The following is a 20,879-nucleotide window of genomic DNA, read 5'->3' as shown; positions in this document are numbered from 1 at the left end:
CAGAAATGTGATCTTTTTTTGTTGTCAAACAACTTGTCGCGTGATTTAAGAGTGTGGTTGCACCTTTAGGCTACGAAGAACCAAACTCTAATTCGACGATTTGTGTTTTTGCTAAGTCGTATTATTTTTTGTAATTGGAAGAGAAAACTTGCTTGTAGCAACTTCATCGATCATAGAACGAAGTAAAATGATCACAAAGCCAAAGTCAAACAAATAGATTAATGAGCAGATAAAACGCGCAAGGTTTCTTAGCAGCCGTCGGTAGAACACACAATTGATGTTAGTAGTTATTACCCAAAACTCAATGCTGTTAGGGCAGAGATTAAGACCTGCAGTTAACAATGCCTGTCTTGTGAGATGGATTGTTGATAATGTACCACTCATGTGCATTATGTCGTAATCATGTGTTAGGACTTATGAGCGAAGTGCCACGGGGGCTTACTCGCTGTTGCGGGAAGCACAACCACATCATTAAAGCCGGTCCAAAATATCTAAAACATGTTCGCATTTTTTTCATCGAGATCGCTGACTGGCCGAAAGTGACTCTCAGGTGGAGCACATCCAGACAGCTTCAGAGTTCAGACTTTCTGTTGGTAAATGTAAAGATGCACGAGTGACCAATCTAGCAAGCCGCCTGAATTTTTTTACGATCCCATTGTGCCTGGCTCGCTCAATCTGCCGCACCTACAGTTTATTTATTTCAGCACTTTCTTATCACCATTGGGGACTGGGGAGCACTCCATGAACTTCCTCTGAAAATCCAAGTGAGCAGTTCTATTTAATTTTTCTCCACACCTGCACTTTATAAACATTGCAGATGCATAGCCGCCGGGTCAGGGACCACCGGCGCAAAATCCTTACACGGCCTTATGTATAGCGCATGTCGCCGTCGATAACCGTGGCACGCATGATTGATCGGCAACCGGCAGGCAGCACACGGCCAGCTACAAAATGTACAGAGGTGGAAATCGGCGGCGCGCGTCGATTAGCAGATGACGCACGAGTTGGGGTCCTCCTCGCGGCTGTAGGCGAGGTGGTACGGCGGCGGCGGCGGGTACCAGTACGGAGGCGGGTACACCACCTGCTCCTTCTTCTCGCCCTCCTTCTCGCCATCCTTCTTCTCGCCCTCCTTCTTGGCGCCGTCCTTCTTCTCCTCCTTGGCCGCGCCGACGGAGATCATCTGTGCCATGGGGAACTTGCTGCGCAGCCTTTCGACGAGGACGACGGGGTCGACGGTGCCGATGACCGTCATCTTCTGGTCCTTCGTGTCCACGGCGATCTGGTCGATACCTGAGGAAGAGCGACAGTTTTCGGTGAGCCGCATGATGACAGACTGGTGCGCTACGATGAAGATCCTGGCGAGCCGCCTGCACGATCCCGACGGAACCTGAGAAGAAGGAGAAGCAGGGGACTATTACCGTGGAGACCCGAGACGACCTGCATCGCCTTCTGCTTCTGCCTGTCGTCGTGCACGTCCAGCTTCAGCACAACCTGAATTCCGCAACCGCCAAACAAGAAAACAAGATGAGCAAACATGAGCAGCAATCAAGAGCCGTACTGAAATCACAAGAGAAAGAAATCCCAATTCGGTCGACTGTAAGTAAGCAACAAACCTTCTTCTCCGCCATGGATTCGACCCGGCCGGCACTGACCGACTGACGGACGTTGGCGGGCGGGAGCGAAGGGAACCGGCGATGGGCAAGGAAGAAAGCGCGGTATGCTTTGGGGGACTGGGCCGGCGGATTCTTATAGGCGGCCAGGGCGGGCCGGCGCGTACGAACGTTCCACCGCGCAAAAAAGTCTGGGGCGGGCGGGTTGCTTTCAAAGACAAGTGTGGCGGGAAAGATGGCGCTGCGTGAGCGTGACAGCGGAGGCCAGTGGATGGCCGCACCCAGGGTTAAGGGATGATGGGTCATTGTAACCAGGGTTAGTGGAATGGTTTATTGGTGCTGATCATCGTGTGGCCTCAGGATCATCGTGTTCCTGGGGGCGGTGGGCGGTCGTCGCGTCAACGGGCCGGCCAGTGGCGCCGGGAAATGCCGCGCGGCACATTGACTGACCTTAATCGGGAGCCTGTCCTGTCGCTTATTGGCGGTTGCTTATAGTAGAAGTCTAGAGCTCGTCCCTTGTCCCTCCTGCCCGCAGATGACATCGCCATTACTGTCGCAACAGCGACGGCAAATGGCCATGCCGGCACTCCAGCCGCCAGAAAATATAGAAAGAGAAAAGGCGATATTAGTTGCTGACCACAACTGTCCCATGAATGCTGCGTGCCGGCGGTTGTTTTTTCTTGTTCATACTTATCGAGACTGAGAGAGACGGAGGAGCTCAAGGCAACAAGGGGATCCGATCATCAACGGAGAAAAGGCAGCGCGCCATGGGAAACGGCGCATCCTCGGCCGATGGATGGATCAGTAACGCTGCGCGGCTGGGCTGCACCAGCCCTGCCATGTTCGATCGGAAAGATTCAACTTTGGGCAATGCATGCCCGGTCTTCTCTTCTATGGTTTGTGGAATGATCGAAGAATAATTAGTGGCGATGCGTAGCAACAGCCCGTGCGAGGACAAAGCAGGAGTCTACGTACACTGGCTGATAGCTACCCGTAGCTGACGAATCGTGCTACGTTCCATTCCTCGCCGCCGTCGTGTTGTTGAAAAAATGGCAGTGCGAGTGAAGCGGCAGAGAACTATGGATGGCTGAGCATAGACGTTGCGGCTGGAGTCAAACACATAGTATATGCATGGTGGAAAATTACCACCGGAGAAGAATCACACGCGCACTGAAGCTCAGCATGTATCTGGTCGATCTGACCTCGAGCTATCACCTAATTCTACCGTTTTTGTTGTTTTATCTACTTATTTGTTATATTTATTTTTTGCCGGGAAAGTGACATTTAATAAATTAGCTCATGATAGAAGCACAATCACGGTCAATTGACTTCAAAATATCGTGAGGGAAATTACCAAGCCACACTGTCGTACGATGAGCAGGGGAAATCAATCTAGCTGAGCTAAGCCATGGCCCACTGCCGTACTATTCGTTACTGTACTTATCTGCCTAGTTTATGGTAATCCATTTCTAAGCCCGGGCTCAGCTGCACCCACCCCGACGAAAAAAATCAAAACAATTTATAACTATTTTCATTATGTTCTTTTTTTTTGCAGGTCTATTTTCATTATGTTCGACTACTATATTGTAGTTGCTATTACCTTGTGACATATTTATGCTAAATTTCATATCTTTCATAGACTGACAACCTGGACCCATTTCATGGGAAACAAGCATCAGTTGGATCTTATTAAATTATGTCAAATGACCTGCCTTTTTTTTATCAAATCATGTAGATTTATCTCAAAAAAATTGTGCCCCCATGTTCTGTCAGTTAGTCCCTAAAGAAGACATCTCCCACTTGTCTACCTAGTTGACTAGACGCCATCCTGATATGTCGGTGTGACTTGTTGGTTTTTTTAATAGAGCAAATAATGTTACAACATCACAACTTAAGGTATCTCTAGTAGAATTGTTTCAGTAGAAGAAAGCAGTCGACGATGTCTCACAAAAAGTGGCTTGGGAGCGAGATAAGCAGTAAATGGTGGGACTAGGATCGAGAAATTTCTAGGCTAAACTGACCTACAACAAGTAATTACTCGACATTAGGTAATATTAAAATTCTTTAAAAAGGTTAAACAATCCTTTATCACTTTTGTTTAAAAATTTCTTAGGGCTTTTTATATATTTTCTCGATTTTCTGTTCATGTGGATGCACTGGGTATTGTTCATTCAAAGTTATGTTCTCTTGTTTTGGGATGAGTATGGGCATATATTTCAGTTTATTCGACGGGTATAAACACCCCGGGCGTAAACACTGTCGCACACGAAATTATTGTTCCCGTAATAGTGTTTTGGTTTACTCGGGTTTGTTGTTATGGTTTATTCGGGTTACTGTTCTCTTAAAATCATATTTCATTTAAACCATTGGAGGGACATAAAATCGTGGGGTACCAATGCGTAAGAATGTGGGGGTACCAGTGTGTAAGAACGGACCTACAAAAAAAATAAAATGAGTAATCTCTTTCTTTAAACATAAAAAATTGCGATGATATTCAATATGTAAAAAGGAAGTCATTTTTTTGCTAAAGTATGTAAAAAGGAAGACATTTTTTTTGCTGAAGTACGGTTAATAAGAAGACACTGTTTCAAGTACAGATACTATTCATCAGTATTGTCACCATTGGTATGGTTGAACTCGAGTCCTTCATGTTCTGAGGAGCAGTTGTCTCGAGATTGTAACCCTATAACTTTAGAATAAACTATTTTTCACCACGCAAAAAAAAGCAACCTTCTAAAAAAATTCAAAAAAAGGACAAATTAAACTCTACCTGCTTTAGTATATGTACACTGATGAGTATGCTTATTGGTCCTAAATTAGAGCATCTACAGCCAGACCTCTTAAACCCGCCTTATACGTCCGGGCGGGCCACCCGATCACTGACCGGTCACGTTTTTAGATCTAGACGGACGCCTCAAACGGCCTCAAACGGCCGTGCTGATCGACACCTTCCATATCCAACCCAAATATGGGGCAGATATGGTGGTGCCTGGGCTCGCCCGCCACGTAGGACTAACGAAGGGGTCCCAGCCGGAAACGCCATCAAACTCGGCGGTCCGAAGCTTGTCTCCTCCATCGGACCGGTGGTGCAGCACCGGTGGGCCGTGTAGTGCATTGTCCGACTATTTAAGTCGACCGGCGGCACCGAAACCCTACCATCCATCCACATTATCCTCCACATGTTCGTCGTCGCTGCCACTTTCCACTCCACCCGTCCGCCTAGTAGTCATGCACCCACGCCGCTGGGTGAGGAGCGAGCCATTTCTGACGTTGAAGCGCCGGCTCGAGCTCCTTGAGCAGATCTGGGTTATTTGCGAAGCCCAAATCGCCACGGGGCTATCTCCAGATGTAGTGGATCTGGAGGATGAGTTGGAGTTGGAGGAGGAGGAGGAGGAAGAGGACGACGATGATGACGAGGAGGCCTTCAAGGAGGAGGACTTGGAGGAGGAGGGGGTGAGCCGAAGGAGGAGGATGTGGAGGACGCTAGCGACGGGGACCTGCAGACGGAGCAGCAGACCATCCTCGATTCCCTCCGGTCGGAGTCGGCTGCGGAGGCAAGACGCCGTCACCGACGGGAGATGGAGGCGCAAGTTGCCGCGGAGGAAGCGGAGATGTTCGCCTACATAGGTGATCGAGCAGGAGGAGGATGAACCTGAGCCCTCCTACCCGCCCGTCCAACCGGCACCCGGCACCCTCGTCGTGGACATCTCCGAAAATGAAGAGTAGCTAGGGTAGTACGTAGGATTTCTTTTGCATACTTTGTATGAATTTAAGGGATGAAACATGAGAGATGTAGATGCAAAGTGGTTAATTTGAGGCGTGACCAATCAGTGCCCGTGGACGCGCCCGGGCACGTCCGTCGATGTTTGAGGGTCGGGTTGTAGATGCTCTTAGCCCACGGGTTGTCTAGGTTAAAAAAGAAAAACCTAGGAGCCATCTATAAAGGAAGCAAACGAGCATGCGGAAGGCCAAGACACGATTGAATCTAACCACAACCACGGGTATACCGGTGGTGATTTTGGGATGTAGGTGAGATCTACATGCTAGGGAAGGATGCAAAGGTCGAAGATCGATCGAGGAGGCATGGCGGGCGTCACCAGCTCGAGCGCAGAGAAGACGGCGGGCGTCGCCAGCGCCGGTAGCCCGAAAGAGCGGCGCGACAGGGTGATGACGGAGAGGGAGAAACAAAAGGTGGTGCGGCGGGTGGCGCGGCAGGCATTCCGCGAGGCCGCATATGCAAGCTACGGGCAAAACATGGCCATGGAGGAGGAAGACGTGGTGGAGGAGTACTAGCGGGCGGGTAAGCTCCACACCTACGATTCGGACAAGGAGGTGCAGAAGCGCCTTGCCAAGGTCGCCAACCCTACCCTTATCCGTGGCCTAAGAAGATAGCCCAATGATCGAGCACACTAGTAGAAAACAGGGCTTTCGTTCGGGCCAAATAAGCCCATTAGTCCCGATTCAGTCACGAACCGGGACCCATGGGGACATTGGTCTCGGTTCGTGAGGCCAGGGGGCCTGCCAGGCCTCGTGGGGCCATTGGTCCCGGTTCGTCTGGCCCCTTTGGTCCTGGTTGGTGGGACGAACCGGGACCAATCGGCCTCGCTCCTGGCCCACCACCATTAGTCCCGGTTGGTGGCTTGAACCGGGACCAAAGGTTGCACTTTAGTCCCGGTTTCAGCCACGAACCGAGACCAATGAGATGCCTATATATACCCCTCGCCCCCGAGCAGAGCAGTGGAGTGCTCTATTTTTTCTGGCCGGCAAGGGTTGGGCTTTGTGGTGCTCTAGCTCACCTCCTATGCACATGAGGTGTTCGATAGAATACCCGAGCCAAGCTACTTAAGCTTTCTCCTCTTCAAGCTCGACCTCCAAGCTCCATTTTCCTCAATATTTGTCTAGGTTTAGCGGTATGTCATGTCCCGTCCTCGTCTTCACCGTCGTCGATCGCCCGCGCCGAGCTCGTCGCCGGCACCGCCGTGGTGAGCCTCTTGTTCTTATCTTCTTTCTGAAAGGAAAAAAATATTACTTGTATGTTTAGATAGATACTTGTATAATTTTCTTACTTTTATTATTGCTTCTTATTATTTAGTGCGATGGTTTTGGTATCCGCCCCCGTCGGCCCTCGTCCTGTCTATGATTCGGGTGTGGTATATATTATCTTTATAACTATTTGGTTCATTTATTGTTTATGACAATTATGCCGACCAACGTGACATAGATTTTATTTATCTAGGAGGTATGTGAACCGAAAATTCCAACCGACCCTATTGTTGAGAGGTTAAATTTAGTTGAAGAAGAAAACAATTTCTTGAAGGAAAAAATAAAAAAAATTGAGGAGGAGAAGATGATATTGGAGTTGCATGTTGCGGATGTGGTCGATGATCACAAAATCAAGATGGATGCAATGCGCTAAAAGATTAGAAAGATTAGAAAATATGCCATTCATACCGAGGCTTGATATCATTATGCCGTTGGATCAATTGTTACCTTGGTTGCGATTATGATCACATTTGTTTTTGCATTGAAATATTTTACATAGTTTCAATGTATGGTTTAATTAATTAGATACTCTGGAGAGCTATATGTTGTTCAATGAGAACTATGTATGAACTTCTATTAATTTGGTCACTTAATTATCTATTCATGATATTTTGTAATGGTTTTTGACACACATAATTATATATAATGCACGCAGATGAACCAGCAATGGATGTACAGTGACAAACACACCTCCGAGTACATTAAGGGCATGCATAATTTTCTCGAAGTGGCTGAGACAAACAAGCAGAATGGTTTTATGTGTTGTCCATGCCCTATATGTGGGAATACGAAGTCTTACTCTGAATCGAAAACCATTCACACCCACCTGCTTTATAAGGGTTTCATGCCACACTATAATGTTTGGACCAAGCACGAAGAAATAGGGGTTATGATGGAAAGACAGCGAAGAAGAAGAGGACGATGACAATTATGTGCCCCCTGAATACGGTGATGCTGCAACGGGGGAAGTTGTTGAAGATCAAGAGGAACTAGGCGATGTGCCCGATGATGATCTCCGTCGGGTCATTGTTGATGCAAGGAGACAGTGCTAAAGTCAAAAGGAGAAGCTCAAGTTCGATCGCATGTTAGAGGATCACAAAAAAGGTTCGTACCCCAATTGCGAAGATGGCAACACAAAGCTCGGTACTGTACTAGAATTGCTGCAGTGGAAGGCAGTGAATGGTGTGCCTGACAAAGGATTTGAGAAGCTACTGAAAATATTGAAGAAGAAGCTTTCAAAGGATAACGAAATGCCTGACAGTACTATAGGACCTTGAGAAGTAAGTCTAGAAGGGGGGGTGATTAGACTACTTGACCAATTAAAAATTATGCCTTTTCCCAATTTTAGACTTTGGCAGATTTTAGCTATCTTAGCACAAGTCAAGCAATCTTCACACAATTCAAGCAAGCATGCAAAGAGTATATGAGCAGCGGAAAATAAAGCATGCAACTTGCAAGAGTGTAAAGAGAAGGGTTTGGATATTTCAAACGCAATTTGGAGACACGGCGATTTTTGAGCCGTGGTTCCGATAGGTGGTGCTATCGTACATCCACGTTGATGGAGACTTCAACCCACGAAGGGTAACGGTTGCGCGAGTCCACGGAGGGCTCCACCCAAGAAGGGTCCATGAAGAAGCAACCTTGTCTATCCCACCATGGTCGTCGCCCACGAAGGACTTGCCTCACTAGCGGTAGATCTTCACGAAGTAGGCGATCTCCTTGCCCTTACAAACTCCTTGGTTCAACTCCACAATATTGTTGGAGGCTCCCAAGTGACACCTAGCCAATCTAGGAGACACCACTCTCCAAGAAGTAACAAATGGTGTGTTGATGATGAACTCCTTGCTCTTGTGCTTCAAATGATAGTCTCTCCAACACTAAACTCTCTCTCACAGGATTTGGATTTGGTGGAAAGAAGATTTGAGTGGAAAGCAACTTGGGGAAGGCTAAAGATCAAGATTCATATGGTAGGAATGGAATATCTTGGCCTCAACGCATGAGTAGGTAGTTCTCTCTCAGAAATGGTAAGTTGGAAGTGTAGGTTTGTTCTGATGGCTCTCTCCACGAATGAAGAGGAGGTGGAGGGGTATATATAGCCTCCACACGAAATCTAACCGTTACACACAATTTACCAATCTCGGTGGGACCGAATCAACAAACTCGGTCAGACCGATTTAGTAAACAATGTGACCATTAGGGTTTTCGGTGGGACCGACATGCAACTCGGTAGGACCGATATGGTTAGGGTTAGGGCATAACATAATCTCGGTGAGACCGATTACACAAACTCGGTGAGACCGATTTTGGTAATAAGATAACCAGAGAGTTGGTCAGGCAAACTCGATGGCACCGATTACTCATCCTCGGCGGGATCGATTTTGGTAATAAGTTAGCTAGAGAGTTTGCATTTTAATCTTGGTAGCACCGATTGCTCAAACTCGGTAAGACCGATTTTGATAATGGACATACATAGAGAGATTACAATCCCATCTCGGTGAGACCGAGACCCCTATCGGTGAGACCGATTTGCCTAGGGTTTGTGGCAGTGTCTATGACATCTGAACTCGGTGGCGCCAGATAGAAAGAATCAGTGGGGCCGAGTTTGACTTTAGGTTTAGGTCATATGTGGATGTGGGAAAGTAGTTGAGGGCTTTGGAGCATATCACTAAGCACTGTGGAGCAAGAAACTCATTAAGCAACACCTCATCCCTTCTTGATAGTGTTGGCTTTTCCTATAGACTCAATGTGATCTTGGATCACTAAAATATGAAATGAAGAGTCTTGAGCTTGAAGCTTGAGCCAATCCTTTGTCCTTAGCATCTTGAAGGAGTTCCACATCCTTTAGTCCATGCCACTCCATTGTTGAACTTGTTTGAAATATACTTGATAAAAGTGTTAGTCCAACAAGAGATATGTTGACATTAATTACCAAAACCACCCAGGGAGCACTTATGCTTTCAATCTCCCCCTTTTTTGGTAATTGATGACAACATACATCAAAGCTTTAGATAAAGATATAGAGAATAGTAAGCAAAGCTTTGGAAAGACATGTAACAAGCATAGGCTCCCCCTACATGTATGCAATCATGTGAATATGGAATATAGAAGCATGTGAATGCATGATCATGACAGAGTAGGCAATGTGTTACATGTATCTTGGCCATATGCATCAGAGCGAAGAATATTAAAAAATACCTTCATGCTCATGAGTCCTTCTTGCAAACAGTATGTACATCAGCAAGAATTCCTCATACACATGATTGTGATGCATATACTTACCTTGTGGTCTTGAGTTGGCTTAGGATGGAATGAACCTGCGTAAACAAGGTTAGATAACACAGATACACCTACTAGCCAGAGCAAATAGAAGAAACCACAAGAATACCAAGACTGGGATGACATGTAGAGAGTGAGTACTAAGTACCACATTGGATTAGACATGTCCCCAAAGGTAAAGATATGCAATGAATTTAAATGATTTATTTCCCTTAGATGTCTTGCTCCCCCTGAATCTAGCATGGGATACTGGGAGAAGATAGGGAACAGAAAATCAGAGCTCAATAGAAACAAATGAACAGAGCTAATGCAAATAAGCACATATGAACATGTCTTTACCCTCAAGAAGACATGTGGCATCTCTCCTCTTGAACACTAAGCATCTGGGATCTTTGAGGATTACTCTCTTCTTGAGTATTCTCTCCCCCTGGAGATCTCTCTCTCCTCTTGTGGAAGTGATACTCTCTCTCTCCCTTTGAAAGTGATAAGCTTTGATGTGATCTCTCTCTCTCTCCCCCTTTGACATCAATTTCCAAGAAGGGCCTTCTGGAATTTGTCGTGAATGGGTTTGGTCCTTGAGTCACAGCACAAAGCACTGATTAAAATGTGATGCTTGTAGAGGACAAGATTCATTGAGTGGAGCTAGGTCAAAAGTAAAGATAAATAAGTGGCAAAATGTTTTCCATGTTGTGAAGTCGGTGGCACCGAGTGGTATGCTTCGGTTGCACCGAAAGGGTTCGGTTGGACCGAAAACAATAAATCGGTGAAACCGAGTTCATCACAAAGAAAACACTTGTCACCTCAGCTCACTAGACTAGTAAGATCTCACAATGATTTGCAAGGAATTTACTGAATGATATGCAATGAATTGGATGCAGGAAATGCAGAGCAAACAGAAAAGAATTAAATCTAGATGAAGTTTTTTTTGAAAGGGGAAACAAATATGCATGAGACAAATGCAAAAGCACAGAAAAGAACACGAGAGAACTTCATCTAGAATTGGCCGGCGACAAAGTCACCTATGTTAGAGTATATTGACTTAGGAGTCAAGTGAGATCACTTGATCATAGGTCATACTCATCGTTTAAGCTCAAAATGGGGTTACCATTTTTCGTTTAAGCATCTTGATGTATTCACATCTTGTCGAGTTGCTTTAACTCATGTCTCGGAGTAAAGCTTCTCTAAGATGGAATGACATACCTTGGGTGGTGGTGTTGCTCATGTAGTTGAACTTGTGTGGGTTGCTCAAGGTTGATGTAGCTCATCAAGAGTTGGGAGCACCACTTGGAATTTGAGTTCACCTTCCTACATGGGTTAGTTCTTGCAAGGAAGAGCACTTGTGTATCCAAAAATGACAATCATAAAATTCAACATAGAATTTGTCAAAGGATATGTTTGAATGGTTCCGTGCTTCCTTGTCTTCAACCACCATAGTGTAGAGACTTGGTGATATAGAGATTGCTCAAGATATGAGTAGGTTACAATCTCATGAAATTTGATTCAACCAAGTACCTACATGAGTAGATAACATGCAAGATGCAAATATATCCAATACATAAGATTTTCATCATAAGAGAAATATCAAGGATTAGTCATAAGCTCATGTCTTGCATGTATCCAATGGAGTTTCTACTCCAAGTTTGAAGCATCAATGATATTCAGTTCTCCTCTCAACCTGCAAAACACTTTCTCATCAAGAGGTTTAGTGAAAATATCTGCTAATTGCTTTTCAGTGCGAACATGCTTAAGATTAATGTCACCCTTAGCAACACGATCTCGATTGAAATGATGACGAACTTCAATATGCTTAGTTCGAGAGTGTTGCACGGGATTATGAGCAATTTTGATAGCACTTTCATTGTCACAAAGCAATGGAACATGTTTCACATATATCCCATAATCTCTAAGAGTTTGGGTCATCCAAAGTAATTGAGCACAACATGAACCAGCGGCAATGTATTCCACTTCGGTGGTGGATAAGGATATCGAGTTTTTCTTCTTGGAAGACCAAGACACAAGAGATCTACCAAGAAATTGACAAGTACCCGAAGTGGACTTCCTATCAACCTTGTCTCCGGCATAGTCCGAGTCGGAGTAGCCAACAAGATCGAAAGAGGCCCTCTTAGGATACCAAATGCCAAAATTTGGCATATGAATTAAATATCTCACTATCCTTTTCACGGCCTTAAGATGACATTCTTTAGGAGCAGCTTGATATCTTGCACACATGCACACACTTAGCATAATATCAGGACGTGAAGCACATAGGTATGACAATGAACCAATCATAGAGCGATAAACCTTTTGATCAACCGGTTCACCATCTTTGGTCAAATCAAGATGTCCACTAGTAGGCATGGGTGTAGACATACCTTTGCATTCTTGCATATTGAACTTCTTGAATAAGTCCTTAATGTTCTTCGTTTGAGAGACAAAAGTACCTTCCTTAGTTTGCTTGATTTGTAACCCAAGAAAGAATTTGAGTTCACTCATCATTGACATCTCAAACTTCTCTGACATTAGCTTTCCAAACTTCTCACTAAAATGAGGGTTAGTTGATCCAAATATAATATCATCAACATAAATTTGGCATACAAATAATTCTCCATTAACCCTTTTAGTAAAAAGTGTAGAATCAAATTTTCTAATTTCAAAGCCTTTTTCAATAAGGAACTTGGTTAAGCATTTGTACCAAGCTCTAGGAACTTGTTTAAGACCATAAAGAGCTTTGCGAAGTTTGTAGACATGATTGGGTTTCTTAGGATTAATAAAGCTGGGAGGTTGTTTAACATAAACTTCCTCCTCTATTTCACCATTTAGAAAAGCACTTTTAATGTCCATTTGGTACAAGGTGATATCATGGTGATTAGCATAGGCAAGTAAGATGTGAATGGACTCAAGTCTAGCAACGGGAGCATAAGTCTCACCATAGTCCATACCTTCGACTTGTGTGTAGCCTTGGGCAATGAGACGTGCTTTGTTGCGAACTAATTGTCCATCTTCATCTTGCTTGTTGCGAAACACCCATTTGGTACTGATGATGTTGTGGTTGTTGTCGGGCTTCTCAACCAGTGTCCAAACTTGATTTCTCTCAAAGTTGTGTAGCTCTTCATGCATAGCATTTGTCCAATCCGGATCTTCCAATGCTTCTTCAACCTTCATAGGTTCAATGCTAGAGATGAATGAATAGTGTTCACAAAAGTTAGCTAAACGACTTTTAGAGCAAGTGAGTCTCCCGGTTTGGATATCATTGTAGATGTGCTCGACGGGATGGTCTTTAGCAATTCTTGCTCGAACTCGTGAAAGCTTTTGCTTGGGTCTTGGTTGAACATCTTCTTCATCTTGTTCTTCTTCTTCTTGGCCTTCTTCATTATTGGTGTTGTCGTTCTCTTGTCGTGGTGGAGAAGGAGGTTGTTGACGTTCTTGATGTACTTCCTCGTTTTCTTCATCTTGGTGTGTCCCACTCGTGGATGCTTCCATGTCAACTCTTGGTTCACCTTGTCGTGAAGTAGAAGCTTCCACTTGGACGGACGAGGTACTCTCCTTCACCTCCGTTGGACGAACCTTGCCAATAGACAAGTCTTGGATTGCTTCCGAGGGATCTTTGTCTCCTACATCAATTGGAAATTGCTCTACTTGTGAGCCGTTAGATTCATCAAACTTCACATCTACCGTCTCTTCAACCTTTCGGGTGAAATTGTTGTAGACACGGTAAGTGTGAGAGTTTGAGCCATAACCAAGTAGGAAACCTCCATGAGACTTAGGAGCAAATTTAGAATGACGATGCTTATCAAGAATGTAGCACTTTGAGCCGAATACTCGAAAGTATCCAACTTGGGGTTTGTTACCGGTGAGGAGCTCGTATGCCGTCTTGCCAAGTAGCTTGTGAAGATACAAGCGGTTTGTTGCATGACAAGCTGTCTCAACCTCTTCTGCCCAAAAGTGCTTCGGCGTCTTGTACTCATCAAGCATCGTTCTCGCCATTTCGATGAGCGTCCGGTTCTTCCTCTCAACAACTCCATTTTGTTGAGGTGTGTACGTAGCCGAGAACTCGTGTGAAGTCCCTTCTTTGTCAAGAAAGGTGTCCACATTTGTGTTCTTGAACTCCGTTCCGTTGTCGCTGCAAACCTTCTTGATCTTCACTTCAAACTGATTTTGAGCCTTCCTGGCAAAGTTTTTGAAGATCTTTTGGACCTGCGATTTGTCATCAAGAAAGAACAACCACGTAAGTCTTGAAGAATCATCAACTATAACTAGACCAAAAGAATTTCCACCGAGACTTTTTAAGCATTTGGACCAAAGAGATCCATGTGAAGTAGCTCAAGTGGCCTCCTTGTGGTCATGATGTTCTTCACAGGATGCCTTCCTCCAACCTGTTTACCTACTTGACAAGCACTGCAAAGTCTATCCTTATCAAATATGACATCATTAACACCAAGGATGTGATTCCCTTTAATCAGCTTGTCAAGGTTTCTCATGCCAACGTGACCTAGTCGTCTATGCCATAACCAACCTTTAGAGGATTTAGCAATGAAGCAAGTTCTAGGTTGAGCCTTTTTAGTGAAATCAACAATGTAAAGATCACCTCTACGTATACCAGTAAAGACCATTTTATGATTGTCTCTATGAAACACTTGGCAATCTACTTCAGTAAATAGGACATTGAAACCCAAATCAGCAAGTCTAGATACTGAAAGTAAGTTGTAGCCAAGAGATTCAACGAGCATAACATTCTAAATGGAGTTGTCATGTGACATGGCCACCTTACTGAGGCCAACCACCTTACCCTTTGAGTTGTCACCGAAAGTGACATACTTTCGAGGACTATCTTTTTCAGCAAGCTCACGAAACATGTCTTTATCTCCGGTCATGTGATCGGTACATCCACTGTCAAGAACCCATTCCTTTCCTCCTGCCATATATCCCCGAAGGTTTGCCATAAGACCAAAGTGTCTCATCGCATTATCAAGATCAAAGTCATCATCATCATCCTCATCATAGTATCCATTTTCAACATCGTCATGTGGTGGATCAATTCCTAGTGAGAGTGATTCATTAGTATGAGTTTGACAATAATCTCCTCTATGAATTCTAGTAGCTTCGGAAATAATATCGCTAATAATTCCAACATTTCCTTTAGCACGCATAAGATTTGTAAGTTCAAATAGACAATTACCAAACATAGGATCATTGGAATTCATCTTACTCAAGGCAATAGACTTATGAAGAATTTCATCCAGATTTTTCAAAGAATAATCAGGAAATCGTTCCTCAAGAAATTTCCATATGGTGTAGGCACACTCAAGAGTAGGCAGTTTTCCAATCAAGTTTCTAGGCAAGCCTCTAGTGATAAGATTAACAGTTCTAACATTCCTAATCATGTCAATAGACTCATCAAGGGTAGGATGCATAGGATCAACATAAGGTGCACAAGGACTAGCAATGTACTTGTTCAAATGATATTGATTGAAGATTACAAGCATCTCATTTTTCCACTCATGAAAATACTCTCCATCAAGTATGGGTACTCAATGTCTAAGACTCCCCAAAGTAGACTCATCCATCTTCCTCCAATGGTGATTAAACCAAAGCAATGGAGACCAAGCTCTGATACCACTTGTAGGACCTTGATAATTAAGTCTAGAGGGGGGTGATTAGACTACTTGACCAATTAAAAATTATGCCTTTTCCCAATTTTAGACTTTGGAAGATTTTAGCTATCTTAGCACAAGTCAAGCAATCTTCACACAATTCAAGCAAGAATGCAAAGAGTATATGAGCAGCGGAAATTAAAGCATGCAACTTGCAATAGTGTAAAGAGAAGGATTTGGAGATTTCAAACGCAATTTGGAGACACGGTGATTTTTGAGCCATGGTTCCGATAGGTGGTGCTATCGTACATCCACGTTGATGGAGACTTCAACCCATGAAGGGTAACGGTTGCGCGAGTCCATGGAGGGCCCCACCCAAGAAGGGTCCACGAAGAAGCAACCTTGTCTATCCCACCATGGCCATCACCCATGAAGGACTTGCCTCACTAGCGGTAGATCTTCACGAAGTAGGCGATCTCCTTGCCCTTACAAACTCCTTGGTTCAACTCCAAAATCTTGTCGGAGGCTCCAAAGTGACACCTAGCCAATCTAGGAGACACCACTCTCCAAGAAGTAGCAAATGGTGTGTTGATGATGAACTCCTTGCTCTTGTGCTTCAAATGATAGTCTCCCAAACACTCAACTCTCTCTCTCTCACAGGCTTTGGATTTGGTGGAAAGAAGATTTGAGTGGAAAGCAACTTGGGGAAGGCTAGAGATCAAGATTCATATGGTAGGAATGGAATATCTTGGCCTCAACACATGAGTAGGTAGTTCTCTCTCAGAAATGGTAAGTTGGAAGTGTAGGTTTGTTCTGATGGCTCTCTGCACGAATGAAGAGGAGGTGGAGGGGTATATATAGCCTCCACACAAAATCTAACCGTTACACACAATTTACCAATCTCGGTGAGACCGAATCAACAAACTCGGTCAGACCGATTTAGTAAACAATGTGACCGTTAGGGTTTTCGGTGGGACCGACATGCAACTCGGTAGGACCGATATGGTTAGGGTTAGGGCATAACGTAATCTCGGTGAGACCAATTACACAAACTCGGTGAGACCGATTTTGGTAATAAGCTAACCAGAGAGTTGGTCAGGCAAACTCGGTGGCACCGATTACTCAAACTCGGCGGGACCGATTTTGGTAATACGTTAACCAGAGAGTTTGCATTGTAATCTCGGTAGCACCGATTGCTCAAACTTGGTAAGACCGATTTTGATAATGGACATACACAGAGAGATTACAATCCCATCTCGGTGAGGCCGATATCCCTATCGGTGAGACTGATTTGCCTAGGGTTTGTGGCAGTGGCTATGACATCTGAACTCGGTGATGCCGGATAGAAAGAATCGGCGGGGCCAAGTTTGACTTTAGGTTTAGGTCATATGTGGATGTGGGAAAGTAGTTGAGGGCTTTGGAGCATATCACTAAGCACTGTGGAGCAAGAAACTCATTAAGCAACACCTCATCCCTTCTTGATAGTATTGGCTTTTCCTATAGACTCAATGTGATCTTGGATCACTAAAATATGAAATGAAGAGTCTTGAGCTTGAAGCTTGAGTCAATCCTTTGTCCTTAGCATCTTGAAGGAGTTCCACATCCTTTAGTCCATGCCACTCCATTGTTGAACTTGTCTGAAATATACTTGATAAAAGTGTTAGTCCAACAAGAGATATGTTGACATTAATTACCAAAACCACCCGGGGAGCACTTGTGCTTTCAAGTACATATGCAGCAAAGAAGGTTGTATGCCCTCTAGGATTGGAGGTGCAAAAGATACATGCATGCCCTAATGATTGCATCCTGTACCGTGTGCATATGAGGATTTGAATGCATGCCCGATATGCGGTGCATTGCGGTATAAGATCAGACGAGATGACCCTGGTGATGTTGACTGCGAGCACCCCCGAAAGAGGGTTCCTGCCAAGGTGATGTGGTATCCTCCTATAATACCATAGTTGAAACGCCTGTTCAGAAACAAAGAGCATGTAAAGTTGATGCGATGGCACGGAGAGGACAGTAAGAAAGACGGGAAGTTGAGAGCACCCTCTGACGAGTCGCATTGGAGAAAAATTGAGAGAAAGTACTGGGAGGAGTTTGCAGGTGACGCAAGGAATGTGTGGTTTGGTTTCAGCGCGGATGGCATTAATCCTTTTGGGGAGCAGAGCATCAATCACAGCATCTGGCCCGTGACTCTATGTATCTAGAACCTTCCTCCTTGGTTGTGCATGAAGCGGAAGTTCATTATGATGTCAGTTCTCATCCAAGGCCCTAAGCAACCCGGCAACGACATTGATGTTAACCTAAGGCCATTAGTTGAAGAACTTTTACAACTGTGGATTGGAAACGGTGTACGTGCGTGGGATGAGCACAAACAGGTGGAATTTGACCTGCATGCGTTGATGTTTGTCACCATCAATGATTGGCCTGCTCTCAGTAACCTTTCAGGACAAACAAACAAGGGATACCACGCATGCACACACTATTTAGATGACACCGAAAGTATATACCTGGACAAATGCAGGAAGAATGTGTACCTGGGGCATTGGCAATTCCTTCCAACCAACCATCAATGTCGAAAGAAAGGCAAGCACTTCAAAGGCGACGCAGATCACCAGAAGAAGCCCGCCATGCATACCGGTGATCACGTACTTGCTATGGTCAATGGTTTAAAAGTAATCTTCGGAAAGGGTCCTGGTGGACTATCTGTTCCGAATGACGTTGAGGGTCATGCACCCATGTGGAAGAAGAAATCTATATTTTGGGACCTACCCTACTGGAAAGACCTAGAGGTCCGCTCTTCAATCAACATGATGCACGTGACGAAGAACATTTGCTTGAACCTGCTAGGCTTCTTGGGCGTGTATGGGAAGACAAAAGATACACTGGAGGCACGGGAGGACCTGCAACGTTTGCACGAAAAAGACGACATGCCTCCAAAGCAGTGCGAAGGTCCTGCCAGCTACGCTCTTACCAAAGAAGAGAAGGAAATCTTCTTTGAATGCCTGCTCAATATGAAGGTCTCGTCTGGCTACTCGTCGAATATAAAGGGAATAATTAATATGGCAGAGAAAAAGTTCCAGAACTAAAGTCTCAAGACTGCCACATGATTATGACGCAACTGCTTCCGGTTGCATTGAGCGGGCTTCTACTGGAAAATCTTCGATTAGCCATTGTGAAGCTATGTTCATTCCTCTATGCAATCTCTCAGAAGGTGATCGATCCAGAAATCCTACCAAGGTTAACGAGTGATGTGGCGCAATGTCTTGTTAGTTTCGGGCTGGTGTTCCCACCATCCTTCTTCAATATCATGACGCACGTCCTAGTTCATCTAGTCGACGAGATTGTCGTTCCGGGCCCTGTATTTCTACACAATATGTTCCCCTTTGAGAGGTTCATGGGAGTCCTAAAGAAATATGTTCATAACCGTGCTAGGCCAGAAGGAAGCATCTCCATGGGCCATCAAATAGAGGATGTCATTGGGTTTTGTGTTGACTTCATTCCTGACCTTAAGAAGATAGGTCTCCCTCAATCACGGTATGAGGGGAGACTTGGTGGAAAAGGCGCATTAGGAGGGGACTCAATAATATGTAGGGACGGGCATTCTTGGTCTCAAGCACACTACACGGTTCTATAGAATTCTACCTTGGTGACCCCGTATGTCGATGAACACAAGAACATTCTGTGCTCCAAACACCTGGACCAGTGTGACGACTGGATTAGTGGATTACATGTGAACACATCAGGAGTTTCGGCAGTTGGTTCCAAACACGTCTCAGGTGTGACAACACTGTTTCTGATGACCTGTACTCATTGGCGAGGGAACCATCTTCGACTGTAATGACTTACAAAGGGTACGAGATAAATGGGAATACATTTTTACACGATCGCCCAAGATCAAAAGAGCAGCAACCAAAACAGTGGTGTCCGCTTTGATGCAGCAACCAAGAGGGGAAAGCACACATATTATGGTTACATACTGGACATATGGGAACTTGACTATGGATATGATATTAAGGTCCCTTTGTTTAAGTGCAAATGGGTCAATCTATCAGGAGGCGGGGTACAGGTAGACCCACAGTACGGAATGACAACAGTGGATCTAAACAATCTGGGGTACACAGACGAGCCATTCGTCCTAGCTAACGATGTGGTGCAGGTTTTCTATCTGAAGGACATGTCTACCAAACCGAGAAAAAGAAAAGACAAGGAAGAGGATACATCATACGATGAGCCAAAGCGCCACATAGTTCTTTCAGGAAAAAGAGACATCGTGGGATTGGAGGGCAAGACAGACGTGTTTGAATATTATGAAAAGTCTCATGAAATTCCTACCTTCAAAGTCAAGGCTGACCCAATCACCCTATTAAACGATGAAGATTATCCATGGTTACGGTGCAATAAGCAAAGGACACAAGCGAAGAAAAAGTGAAGACTTTCTATTAACAACTATTATGATGATGCCTTTGATCTAGAATATCACTGGAGTTACATTTGAACAAATGAAATTCCTTTGTAACGGATGAGTTTCCGTCCGAAACCCTGATACTTCCAAAGAGATTGTCTGTTTTGTACACGAAGTGCATCCAATTCTTGTCGTAACCCTCTCAACTTTTTAGCACATGCTATGTGGCTGAAATGATGATACCATGCCAAGTTTCAACCTTTTCAGAGTTCATTTGTAGTGCTTTTCAATTTCAGGGTCATTTAGCTCAAAAAAATCAGTACAAGCATGAAAAATACCAAATGAAGCCAGAGAGGGTTGAATATTGACGATGTGGCTTTGAATGGTGCATTTTGAGCACACAAAAAGTCTAGAGTTCAAATAAGTTCAAAAATGGAATTTGTTTGTAACAGATGAGTTTCCATCCGAAACCGTGATACTTCGAAAGAGATTGTCCATTTTGCACACGAAGTGCATCTAGTATTTGTCGTAATCCTCTCAACTTTTTAGCACATGCTATGTGGGTGAAATGATGATACCATGCCAACTTTCAACCTTTTCAAAGTTCATTTGTAGTGGTTTAAAATTTCAGGGTCATTTAGCTCAAATAATGAACTAATAGCAAAAATAATGAACTAAAAATAATCAATTAAAATATTCTGTTATCATCAACTAAAACAAAACTATAATATCCTTCAATAGCAAAAAGAATCAACTAAAAAGCTTTTATAAAACTCCAATAGCCACTAGTAGAAAAAGGGCCTACAGTCCCGGTTGGTGAGGGCCTTTAGTCCCGGTTCATGAACTGGGACTAAAGGGTCGGTACTAATGCCCTGACCCTTTAGTCCCGGTTCAATCCAGAACCGGGACAGATGGGCCTCCACGTGGCCTGTCCGCTGAGCCCAGGCAGGA

At 44.4% G+C, this 20,879-nt stretch overlaps 1 protein-coding gene across 1 annotated transcript; it reads right to left on the bottom strand.

Annotated features, from left to right (window-relative positions):
- Positions 1 to 747: 747 nt before the first annotated feature.
- LOC119366240 (heavy metal-associated isoprenylated plant protein 39-like) lies at positions 748 to 1,768 on the bottom strand. The gene is made up of 3 exons (XM_037631932.1): positions 1,614 to 1,768; positions 1,419 to 1,491; positions 748 to 1,290 (listed from the first exon to the last, which is right to left on the bottom strand). Exons 1-3 carry the CDS (start codon positions 1,626 to 1,628, stop codon positions 986 to 988), a joined length of 393 nt encoding a protein of 130 aa, XP_037487829.1. The 5' UTR covers positions 1,629 to 1,768; the 3' UTR covers positions 748 to 985.
- Positions 1,769 to 20,879: the final 19,111 nt, after the last annotated feature.

The sequence above is a fragment of the Triticum dicoccoides genome, chromosome 2B, assembly GCF_002162155.2.
Source record: "Triticum dicoccoides isolate Atlit2015 ecotype Zavitan chromosome 2B, WEW_v2.0, whole genome shotgun sequence".
Lineage (NCBI taxonomy): Eukaryota > Viridiplantae > Streptophyta > Magnoliopsida > Poales > Poaceae > Triticum > Triticum dicoccoides.
This window is presented reverse-complemented; position numbering and strand designations above follow the sequence as displayed.